At 41.2% G+C, this 11,665-nt stretch overlaps 2 protein-coding genes across 2 annotated transcripts in view; one reads left to right on the forward strand and one right to left on the reverse strand.

Annotated features, from left to right (window-relative positions):
* ubxn6 (UBX domain protein 6) overlaps positions 1–1,414 on the forward strand; it is a 5,644-nt gene extending 4,230 nt beyond the window's left edge. The window contains exon 11 of the mRNA XM_043223127.1: positions 1–1,414. This exon is cut by the window's left edge and continues 13 nt beyond it. Within this exon, the coding sequence (XP_043079062.1) occupies positions 1–113 (113 nt within the window). The 3' untranslated portion in view covers positions 114–1,414.
* Positions 1,415–1,480: 66 nt separating this feature from the next.
* On the reverse strand, positions 1,481–11,417 carry chaf1a (chromatin assembly factor 1, subunit A (p150)). Its single transcript, XM_043223125.1, has 16 exons — positions 11,103–11,417; positions 10,223–10,270; positions 8,374–8,954; positions 8,233–8,280; positions 7,751–7,995; positions 7,607–7,667; positions 7,461–7,529; positions 6,979–7,193; positions 6,705–6,876; positions 5,313–5,393; positions 5,056–5,157; positions 4,740–4,986; positions 4,231–4,372; positions 2,878–3,175; positions 2,710–2,794; positions 1,481–2,298 (listed from the first exon to the last, which is right to left on the reverse strand). The coding sequence occupies exons 1-16, from the start codon at positions 11,155–11,157 to the stop codon at positions 2,183–2,185; spliced, it is 2,565 nt and encodes an 854-aa protein (XP_043079060.1). The 5' UTR covers positions 11,158–11,417; the 3' UTR covers positions 1,481–2,182.
* Between the last annotated feature and the right edge of the window lie 248 nt (positions 11,418–11,665).

Consider the following 11,665-nt stretch of genomic DNA (forward strand, 5'->3'; position numbering starts at 1 on the left):
TGCTGACCTTCTCGTGGGACGCCGCGGTGCAGGCGGACATCGCTGCCGCCGGGGCGAAGACTGCCGTTCTGCTCAAAGCCGCGCTGTTAGAGAACATCAAGACCCTGAGCTGAACGTTTAGTGTCCTCGGTTCGCTGCTGTCCCCCCACGCCAGTTTCCCTCCCATCGTCCTCCACCTCAATCCCACAAGGCCCCCGGGGCATCGATTGCCTCCACAGCATGTGCTAAGCGGATTTATACGGTGCTAAACGCAGGAGTTTTTCCTGCCGGTGAGCATTAGCACCTCACGGGCCAATTTCCAAACAATCTGTCCTATTATTATAATGCATTGTTGCTTGAGGCGACACGACCAGTCGTTACGCGATGAGGGAAGATGCTCGGTTCGATTGGAAATGGGGTGTAAGGATCTGGAGCACTTTTTAGCTGCCGCTGAAAGAGAAATGTCGGTGCACCCCGAAGTAAGCGTCGTCGCGGCGATGGAAGCACTGATCTAACACGTTGCCGTTTGGTTTCCTGCTCAACATAAAGCTAAGCACGAATGTCACAGCGCTACTTAAGTTAGATGAAACGCTCTACACAATCTACCTCCTGATGCAGATAAATGTCCGCTCGTTTCACTCGTCACTTAATTAACTTGTGTATTTCCAAGGTATAATTCAAAAATTCAGCATGAGATTAATCCAGATTTTCCCTTTTTTGCACTAGTTTTTGTGACCCGGCCTATAGGTTCAAGTAAATGAGGCGAAACCTCTGCGCGTAAACTAGAATGACAAAGTGCAGGAAACGTTAACACTCCCCGCGCTACAAAAGCAAGGTGTCAAGCAATTTATGGTTGATATTTGAATACAATAAACAATGTGGAATATTAAGCAGCTTGTCGCCGTTTGTACGTGTGAAATAACTGGCGCATTTAAAAAATGGCCACCAATGTACTTGCGTTACAAACAAGACGGATAACAGACGCTAGATAAGTTGGTCTTTGTAGCCTGCGTTCATGCACTCTAATGATGAAATATACCTTAAAAGTCTACGCAATGGCATGAAACCACCACTTTTAAACAGAAACCTTTTTTTTTTTTTAGCTTCCTTAACCGCTGTAAGTAACCTAAAGTGCAGTAAATCAAAAAAAGTGCAATAAGCCAGAGTTAATTATAATGTTATAACAAAAGCTCGTTTGCGATACAATGGAGCAGTTTTTGTAAAGTGGATGACACTGGAAACCTTTCACAGACGAGTTAAAAACAAGATTAATGCTTCGGGTGTCTGACTGATTCTGTTGATGATCATCTTGTTTCTTTACTGAACCATGCCATTTCAAAAACGATCAGCGCTTGTATTTTACACTATTTTGTCAAGTATAAAATGTTCTGTTGCATTTGATGTGCCGTATGAAATAAAATGCAATGCCAGATGACGTGTGTGTGTGTGTCTCGTGATCACCCGGAAGGAGAACGTTTGTTAACAGCATAATTAAAAGTTGTTAGTTTTTAAATAATGCTTTATTTAAACAAGCTTTGTAGGAAACCCATTACAACTGCAAACTACGGCGCAGTTTGAGACAATTAAGAAAACAGAAATGCCAATGCTGTTGTTTTTTCTCCCATATTGAACGGCCACCTACTGTTTCATTTTCTACACCATTTTTCCAAAAAAAAAAACAACAACAAAAAAAATAGTATTTACACCGCGTATGGCAGCCTGGGCAATGCAATGCTGTTTTTATACAAAGCCTCTTGGTAAAAAAAGAAAACGAGGGAAAGACTTTATGATGAGGGGGAGGGGTAGAAGAAAGAAAGAAACAGAAGTGGAATATAAAAGTGCAATATATTTCAATTGTCATTATTTTTGAAAGACATACACCAGTTCAAGTATTCTGAATGGCAAAAAAAAAAAAAAAAAAAAAAAAGAATAAAAACACGGTGCCGAGCGCTGAGCTCAGCAGACAGCATCAACCTCCGGATCGGTGTCAGAGCTGATGAATGTACCGGCAGAGCTTTCAAAAAGTGGGACCTCACCTTATGAATAAGAACGGTACACCACCAGACAACCCTCCACTTAAAGAGGAGGAGACAAATTATTAATTCTGGGGACCTTTAATACTTTGTGATCCTTCAAACGGTAGGTCAGATTTTGAGCATCTGGTTCACACGCGTAGGCAAACCCAACAGGAAGGGCTCAGGTCTCAGGCGGTGGCTGGGGTGAGGCAGGGTAGGGCGAGAGCAGCAGTTTCAGATGCACTTGTGTCCATGGGCTCCGTGTTTCTCTCGGTGGACGTGTTGGCATCCTGTTCAGAAAATCCTGAGAGGGGGAAAAAAACAAAACAAAACATTGTGTCAAGCTTACCCTGACAGATTTGTGTTCGTCTCCAAGCTTCATAGAGTGGTGGAGCAATGATGCCACTCTTTAGGCAGAAACCCAATAGGCGAGTTAGCAATTAATAGTTTACCACATGCCTCAAAATGCAACAAGTCTTTGAATGGAAAATGCTCTTTATCCCTGTTCTACTGATGCAGACTCTGGGTTCCGACCATAAGATAAACTTTATGTAAACACCAAAATAATGGACTTGAAAGTCGCCATGAAAGTGAAACCTTAATGATGCGTACGACTTACAGCCCCCTTAAAATTAAAATGTTTATGGCCACATATGAAGCGGTTCCGAAGCAGAGACGTCATAGTTCCCCCAATCTATTAACAACATATACCAACCGGATTGTTCCCCGATGATGATACAATCATCATCTTCGTCATCTTCAGTGTCCGCTTGGAAGCCATCGGTCTCCATGGCCTCAGTCTGAATTCATGTAACAAACAGTGAAGTTAGTAGATGACGAGCAAACGATAAGAAAACCCAAACAGGAGTCTTGGACACTGCACCTGTTCGGAGTCGCCACATTTCTTCATGTACTTGGTGATGGAGTGGCTGCTGGCACTTTTCCTCTTGTTGGAGGGTGTGGTGGAGCTGGATGCGTTGGGCGAGTTACCCTGTGAGCCGGCGTGCTCGTCGCGGGTGACCTGAGCGCCGGACGTGAGGTAGGTCCACTGGCAGGGAACGGGCAAGGCCTCCTGAGAATGACGGGTCAGAACTTCTGGATGCACGTACCAGCAGCATCGTCTGTACGCGGAGCGCTTCTCATACACGGCATGCTCCTTTATGATACGCCTGACATGGATCCTTTTGGCAAACCAAGACAGTACGCTTAGAAATGTCTTTAAGTGTTAATAATCTGACATGCTGCCAAAAATAAAAATCTACTGGAAGCCAATGACTACATGGTCTCCAGGAACTAATGAATCATTGATAAATATACACCAAAATAGGCACATATTTTCGAAGAAATTTCTCAATAGGGTGCTGCAGGAATGGTTTCACTTTTATCCTGGCATAAAATGCATCAGTAATATCCAGCTTGTCTTTCAACAGGCATTAGCTAACAAGCGGCTAAAGAGGACCGCTGATGTTATCAGGGACATTAAATGTCATCACACAAAACAGGACAACTGATTACTCACTAGTCTCACTGTTTACAATCATGCTCTTGAAACTACTCACACTTTCCAACTTAAAGACTGAAGGATGAAGCATTAGTTTACTTTCAGAATTAAAGTTTCCTGAAAATGAGTGGGTCCGAATGTAAGAGCATTTTCATTTAGTTTTTTTCCCCCCGAGAACAACCCCTTGTTTCCCTCGATAATACACTTATTCCTGGTGTTTTTATTTCTGTTTTTATGCTTCAAAATGAATAAAAAGTACGCTCGTTTTTAAAGATGAGACAAAATAGATTTTTTTTTTTTTGAATGAGCATTTACTTTCGGCAATAAACCAATGGGGAGGAAAGGAAAAATGTATTTTAAAAATCTTAATGTTGATTCTGGCATTTACTTATACATAACATTTCACGAAAGTTGTAATTATTAATGTTACTCAATGAACCCGAGCTAACAGACATTGCAATGAGTTATGATACAGTTTAATAAATACTGTAACAGATATAATGCTCATTGTTAGTTAAGAGCCCTTTTTACACCAGTAATAAATTGGCATAAATTATTGAAATGATTTTAAAAAGAAATGGTACAGGCAATGATGTTTTATATCAGTAAAGCACCATTCATACATAAGTTTAAAATGAGGGGCTAATGTTAATCAATGCATGAAACCTTGTTAACAAATGGAGCCAGGGTTTTTTTTGTCAAACGAACCAGGTTGATGCTAACTTGCTGGGTTACCTGGGAGGGATGTTGTCTGTAAAACTCTGAGGGCTGTTTGTGGGAGAAGATGCTTGCTGGCGACAGAACTCCAGGAACTCGTTGATTATGACTTTACTGCTGTTCACGTTCCCATGCAGCAAGGGCAGCAGCTGTAACAGCACTGAAGAGAAGGGAGAAATTAATTCACATTAAACATCAGAGAGGTCTTGCAGTGCAGCTGCATTCAAAGCATAAAGTGAAGCTATGCAAACTTTAAGCTAACCATAAAAATATTCATGTGGTGTATATTCCACTGGTGATTGACACGGCTTTGTTGCATCACTCATAGTGTGAAAAGGCTGAAAACGGCCTATAATACATTGTGTGCGTTTCATCGTAATCCTTGAATGATCGAACACTTAAGCACTTAATGCAGAGGCTCATTTTCTTAAAACGGTATTTCAAAAAACAACACAGATTGCAGAAGAGAAAACTTTAGCTTCTAAGTAATGTGTTGTTAATCTACCAAGCACACATGCTGTACTCACGTTTCTCGTTCCTCTGTTTGCGTGAGAGGTCCTGTTCAGGGGTACAGGGATCGTCTTTGGGCAAAGGCTCAAGCATGCAGACAGCAAACGGCCGCAGGAGGTCCAGCGAAGGCTCTTCCCCCTCCCACAGGCAGCCGCGCACCACCGACTCCAACACCTTCACCTTCCCTTTGGACATCAGCTCATTCTCCCATTCACGAGCCTTCATCCTCTGACGCACCTTCTGCTTCTCCGGATCTCCGCCCTCCTGCAAGATCAGCCCGTTAGCACTAGGACGTGACTGGGGTGACTAAAGAAGGTAGATGTTTAAAAGTACCTCGTCTTCCTCAAGAGCTCCTTCTCCTTCTGACAGATAACCGTGGGGCACAAAGAAGCCATCATCATCGTCATCGTCATCGCCTCCTTCATCATCATCATCCTGAAAGGAAAAGCCAGGTTGAAATCAACATAATATTAAGATAACATTTTTTTATGTCCTCTAAGGGCAATTGATTTTACAGCAAGACCAGCATACAAAGAACTAGACAATTTACAATACATTAAAAAAATACTAATGCTACTATAAATGCTCACCCCTTCACTGTGTGACAGAGACTCTCCTGGCTCCTCTTCCTCCCACTCTTCATCACTGTCCACCTCATAATCCAGCAACTCCTGTTAAGACAAAAAAGTCAGGTTTCTATGGAAGCTTTGGGAAATAATAAAGTCATAATTATAAACTTCAAAGCAGTTTAAGAGAAATCTATGTTCATGTTTAGAATCCTAACATTCATGCCTTATTGTATTTAGCATGATGGAGCTGGCTAATTTAAGTGACATTTTGCAATTTTATCAAGCAGCTGTGTTTGATGTGTCTCACTATACGAGTAGACCACACATATGGATATACTTACAGATATCCAACTTTAAATAAAGCGTAGCACAATAATGTAGTTAGTTTGTCACAATAAGATAAAAAGACGGAACTAAAAAGGAATGACTACTTGAAATGAGAAAACAACAAGGCTTGGTTTTGTAGACAGGGCTTAGCCTAAGCCAGAATTAGGTCATAGTGCAACTAGGACATTTAAGTTGTTTTTATAAACATGCTTTAGAAAAAGCATTACTGGTGTGCATCTTAAGACAAAACAAAGGCACTGACATGATTTATTTTTTATTAAATTTACGCTAGTCTAGGCTTTAGCCTTGTCTGTGAAACCAAAAAATATAAAAAGACATGAATGAGGTTAAAAATCATTATGATAGTCATGCCATAATTTTTGTTCTGTAAATAAGTTATAATTTTCTCTCATTTTTAAAAGATCACTTGTTATTTACACTAACTAGTGTTCTGACAACCGGAGCATTTTATCATATAAATGCATTATATTATCATATATATATATATATATATATATATATATATATATATATATATATATATATATATATATATATATATATATATATATATATATATATATATATATATATAAAATTATCCTTTTCTTGATTTCTGTAATATATTTAACAATTTTCCATTCTGGCAAAGTTTAATGAATGACACTTTTTTTTTTTTTGTTATAAATGATTGCTTTTTTACATGATTGAACCCACGTGTTACTAATTACGAACTTACAAAATGATCTTATAAGGTCCTCTCACCAATACAAATACAGAACTGCTGTAGAATTAGAGGGCGTTATTAGGTTTATTTCTGAATTGTTTCAAATCAAAAGGAAGCAGAGTTAAGTGGACTCTCGGGCCCTCAACAGTGACCAATGAACTTCTTTGCTGAAAATCTGCCAAGCCATTGTCCTGTTCGGATCTCATCCAAACTTTCCCTAACTAAACATGAAGCTCCTTGCAGCCACAGATTACCTCTTTGAAGAAGCACAGCAACAACACAAGTGTATTTAGACAGTAATCACAAGCACAATACTGTTGCCACAACAACAGTAAAGTTCAAGGCAGCTCCGTTTTTACCTTGTCCTGTCTCAGTGGGCAGCGTGGAGAGATGTGAGTGCTCTTTTTGCACCAGGTCCCCCAGTAAGCTGGACGATAGTTGTCTTGAAACTGCAGGAGTTTCATGCGGCCATAACGGTGACGGTCTGGGACGCCATCTGCCTTTTGGCTGTCAGTTATGACAACACAATCTCTAACAAAAGAGAACAAACAAATGGAACAAAGGATAAGCCTTTCACTCTCATATAATCAGCAGCCGGTGTTTGACAGTAACTCGGGATCAATGTGGCTTTACCTTATTGCAGTGTTACTGGGCCTGGTTGGGCCTGAACTGCGAGGTTTGTGCCCAGTCCAGTCTTTCAGTCCATTTAGAGTGCTGTCAGGTTGGGCAAGATAACGGTCCAGCTCCTCTAGAACAGCATCTTCACATTGTACTCGAGTCAATGGAGCCAGAGACATGTTCGCTTTAATCTCAAAAGGAGCAAACTTCCCACAAGCAGATGCTAGAGTCTGAAAGACAGACATAAGGACAAAAAAACAGCTTAAAGCATGACAGCCATTACATTTAGGAGAGATTTCTAGCACAATATTACTGGTAAATGTTAAGTTTGACAGACCAGGGGGCAGCTTCATAAAACAAGTTTACCAAACAAGCCAGGCTTATTTCAGTTATTGACTTATTTTAAACCAACTCAACTGACAATAAGTCAGACTAACTAAAATAAACCTGACTTATTTGGTAAGCTTGAATACTGAGTGAATAACCATGACTCTTACCTTTGGTGCCAACTGGGTCTTGGGCTTCTGTAGAAACCTTGTAATCTCGGCCTTCTCAGCTTTGATTCGCTAAACAGATGCACAAACGCAATGAGGACCTGAACAGTTTTGAAGCTCTCAGTACAAAGGCTGATGAGACCACTCACTTCTTTCTCTTCCTTCAACCGTTTTTCCTCCTCTTTCTTCCTTTTCTCTTCCAGTTTGGCTCTAAATAGGATTCACACCAGATTACCAGAAGAAAGAAAAACACCAGTACAACTATTATGATGATACCGTCCCAAGACACTCACTCAATTTTCATTTGCCGCTGCTCTTCTTTAGCTCTTAGCTTCTCTGCCTTTTCTTTCTCCTCCCTCTCCTTTTTCTCCCGCCGCTCTTTTTCATCTTTCTCCTTCTTTTCTTTCTTCTCCCTGTCCTTCTCTTCCTTTAGTTTGCGGGCCTCCTCTTTCTTCCTCTCCTTGGCAGCTTTGGCCTCCTCTTTCTGGCGCTCTTTCTCTTCCTTTCGCAGCCGCTTCTCTTCCTGCTCTTGGACACTCTTAACAGACAAAAACACAAAGAGCTATTCAAGATGGAGTGCAAAATTCCAGTGACGACAAAAAGAAAAGAAAAAACAATCCTTGTCAAACGCTTAAAGTGCAAACATTCACATTGTGATCAAATTTGGTTTGTGACTGAGCAACACCAACTATTAAAATTTTAATTTTCAACTCAAGCAAGCAAAAAAATGACTCGCATAGACTTCTTTAAGATTACACTAAAAATGCTGGTTTACCTTAAGGGATCTTCTCTTCATTTTACTGGCTGCGTCAATCTGTGATGACTGCAGAAAGAAAAGAGACTGATCAACAGGTTGAACTTTTAAGCAAAAAAAAAAAGAGATGAATCAATAAAGAATGAACTCATGTCTACTCACAGAGGCAGGGGTGGTGGGAGCACTCTTGCTGGGCTCTGGTGAGCTCTCTACCACGGATAGGGAGCTGGTAGAGCCGGTCGACAGCACAGACTCATTCCCGTGACTCACTTCAGTGTCCTGCTGCTCCTCTTCCTCAGTGTCAGAATCCTGAGTGATGTCCAGCAGCGGAAGAGCGTCTTCGTCCTTCTCCGTCTCTGTATTTGTCGAAGGCACGGTTGCTTCTGTAGGTTTTGTGGCATGTTCGGCGTTCTTTGTCGTTTCTTCGCTGAGGGGACAGGTGGTAGCGACTGGAGGTGCGGGCTGCTGTTTGACGGCGTCATTTGAGTCCTCGGTAAGGTCGATTGTGGCTTCAGTGCCGGAGCAAACTGGGACACGCTTCTGCCTGCTCATGAAGCAATCAAGTGGTCCGCGGCCATTTACCAGAGCCGGGCCGTGATGTAGTGGGGTGGAGGAGTTGTCCATGTCGTTTTCTCCATCTGACACACTGGGTTCAGAAGACTTCGGGGGAACCGGACCTTTGGTTCTTTTGGGCTCATTGCATTCCTTGGGTTCTGGGTTGAGCCTTTTGAAAGGTAGACGAGCTGTAGAGAGGCAACACTTTTAATTTGTCTCAAAAGAATACAAAACGCTAGGCTTCATATATTTGCTGAGCTTTATACACTGAACATCTGGGGAACTGTGTATTAAGCATGTCTCACAGTTTAGCAATAGTAGACTTAAACCTTTTTTTTCTGATTTGTACAATACAGTGTTAGCTCACTCAAAGATTTAAATTACTCTGCAAAAATGTTGAGATGGCATTAAGGCAAGTAATTAATGCAATTGTAATTGTTGAGGGAAATAAACCTTTCCTTTTAGTAAGTAACAAAGGCACAATGCAGCAAAGAAAGTTGCCTGGAATGGAATGAACGCAAAGTAACCGTTTATTATCATAATTGTTGGAACTAAAAGTCTGAATAAACTTTGACCAATCATCCAATCTGGAAGGAATCTCAAAGTCCGTCCTAATTAGCAAACTTTGCACACTATTTTTTTTTTTTTGAAGTATAGTGCAATTAATGGGTTCACATTGAAAATAAACATGCATTTTAAAAAATCTAAGTGGCCTGTAGGTACAAATTAAAAGACTTTATGCACTCAGTGGCTGCAGGTTCGATTAGCTGAAGGAGATGAGCCATTGGACTTGATGGATGACAAAAGTACCTTATGAAACTCACACACCAGACTGGAGCGCACAGTGTGTATCATTTCGGATGCAATAATAATTAAAAAAAAAACTGTGAAGTCTGTCAACTCTGGGTAAAAGTCATGTAGTGTATTCCAGCCAATCAGAAGCAAAAGAATGGATTGTCTTGCAATCAGACAGTTGGGTCTTTGAATAAAGAGAAGCAAAGAAATGTGCTAAATACTGCTCATTAGATCAGCCTTTCAAACTTCATTTTTTTTTAAATAATGTACTCATTTTATAAACTGGGATCATGTAATCTACATTAAGAAATATCATACAACAGTAATGTAGTATCAACACGAGAAACACACTTTCTAAAATAAATAATTCAAAGGCCTTCAGTCTTTTACGTGTTTCTATAAGCTAATAAAGCCAGTGACACTAGAACTGCTTTGCAAATTTGGAAATTTTGGGTTTTATTTTTATAATTGGCAAAAATTGTCCGAGACAGCTAATTTTAAATACTTTCTATCCACTTACAATCATTTTGCATCCTATTCAACTTTTTTTAGATATAAAATATGCCCCCAAATATGCTCCTCAAAGCATGACTAAACGTATACCAACATCATATATTTCTGAATGGGGTCGGCTTTACATTGTTGACTCAAAGTTGTTTACCTTGAACAAGCTTCTTGCTGGCATTAGCTTTGCTCGCACAATCCATGCCTGAAACACATAAAGACGGTAAGATCAAATACAAATACAGGCAGTGCAAAAAAATCTAATGGGATTAATGGGAGACGCACTTTATATACATCAACACTTAACGCAAAACAAAACGTTGTCAAACACGTCTAGTCAAAACAAAAGTAACTGCTACATCTCCATGCTAACTATTAGTTGACAGACACGTCGAACCCAAAGATTTGATTTTCGAGAATAACTAGCAACTTTAAACCATTTACAAGCCAAAACGTCCTAACGTGTATCGCAGAGGGCTCTCAAAGCAACGATGGAGGCCAGCTAGACGCAGAATGTTTAGTTTTGATCTCCCGCCTTTCAGTGAATGATGGTTTGTAGGCCTGCGGCGACCGAGAGTTTGGCTAATGTTTCTGAACCTGTGACTGCGGAGCCATTCAGTCCATCCATCAGCACAAGTCTGGGGAACAAAGGTCCGGGCCGAGGCTCAAACATCCCAAACGGGACCCGTTTCGACGAAGCCGCTCGAAAACTTAATCAACGTAAATCGCATTTTGCGCGAGCGGAAAACAAGATTGTCAACAACAAATCTGAGCTCACCTGCTAACGTGCTAATTACGATCCCCAAACCTCTCGACAACCCCAAACGCGGCTTTGAAAACCCATTTAAGTTACATTTTTACCATCTCTCGGAAAAACTAAACCCATTTGAGAATTAATATCCGGTCAAATAGAGTTTTTTTTTTTAGTTCTTAGCCACCCAACTTGTGAGCTCGTTGGCTTTTATTGCTACTTTATTCCCTGTATATCGATTTTAATCACGCATTAAAGCGATTTTATTTCACATTAAACACCAGACCTCTTCGTGGTGTGGAGGCCAAAGGCTCTTCGGCCGCGAGCATCACTACCACCATCGGCGCTCGCGCTGTCCTCGCGCTGGAAACGTTAAACGGAAACGGGGAGCGCTTTTTTGGACTCCGTACACAGCTCCCTAAGGCTAGTCATCGACTCCACGTCTTTTCCGTGTATAGCATGAACGTGTCAACGGCGAATTCGCTGGGTTTCTGTTCGTTTTCGAGTTGTATGTTGTGTTTTTTTTCCGTGTGTAATCCCGATCCCCTCGTTCCCGTCTCTTCCCCGGTCAGACTCCCTCGCGTTCCCCGCTCAGAATTGGCGGGAGCCTGTTGCGGGACTGGATCACAGACTGCGATTGGTCAGCGGCGTTCTGCGTCACATCAACGAAGAGGCGGGTTATTGGCTGTCGCGGTTGGCTCTGCCTCGCAACACGTGCCTTTTGCGCTGACAAAGCTTGCGATTGGACAGCAAGTGTGATTCTCGAATAGGATTGGTTAAATAAAAACAACAAGTCACAAAGTTATTTCGTGTAACTGCTTTGGTTTGCTAATTTGGCTTAGAGGGTTT

Source organism: Puntigrus tetrazona, chromosome 22 (genome assembly GCF_018831695.1).
Source record: "Puntigrus tetrazona isolate hp1 chromosome 22, ASM1883169v1, whole genome shotgun sequence".
Lineage (NCBI taxonomy): Eukaryota > Metazoa > Chordata > Actinopteri > Cypriniformes > Cyprinidae > Puntigrus > Puntigrus tetrazona.

Coding starts and splice junctions, on each gene's coding strand:
- chaf1a (XM_043223125.1), bottom strand. CDS start 11,157: ATGGTGGTAGTGATGCTCGCGGCCGAAGAGCCTTTGGCCTCCACACCA. Junction 7,996..8,232: donor TGAAGAGAAGATCCCTTAAG/GTAAACCAGCAT, acceptor TTGTCTGTTAAG/AGTGTCCAAGAGCAGGAAGA. Junction 5,158..5,312: donor CTCTGTCACACAGTGAAGGG/GTGAGCATTTAT, acceptor TTTTCCTTTCAG/GATGATGATGATGAAGGAGG.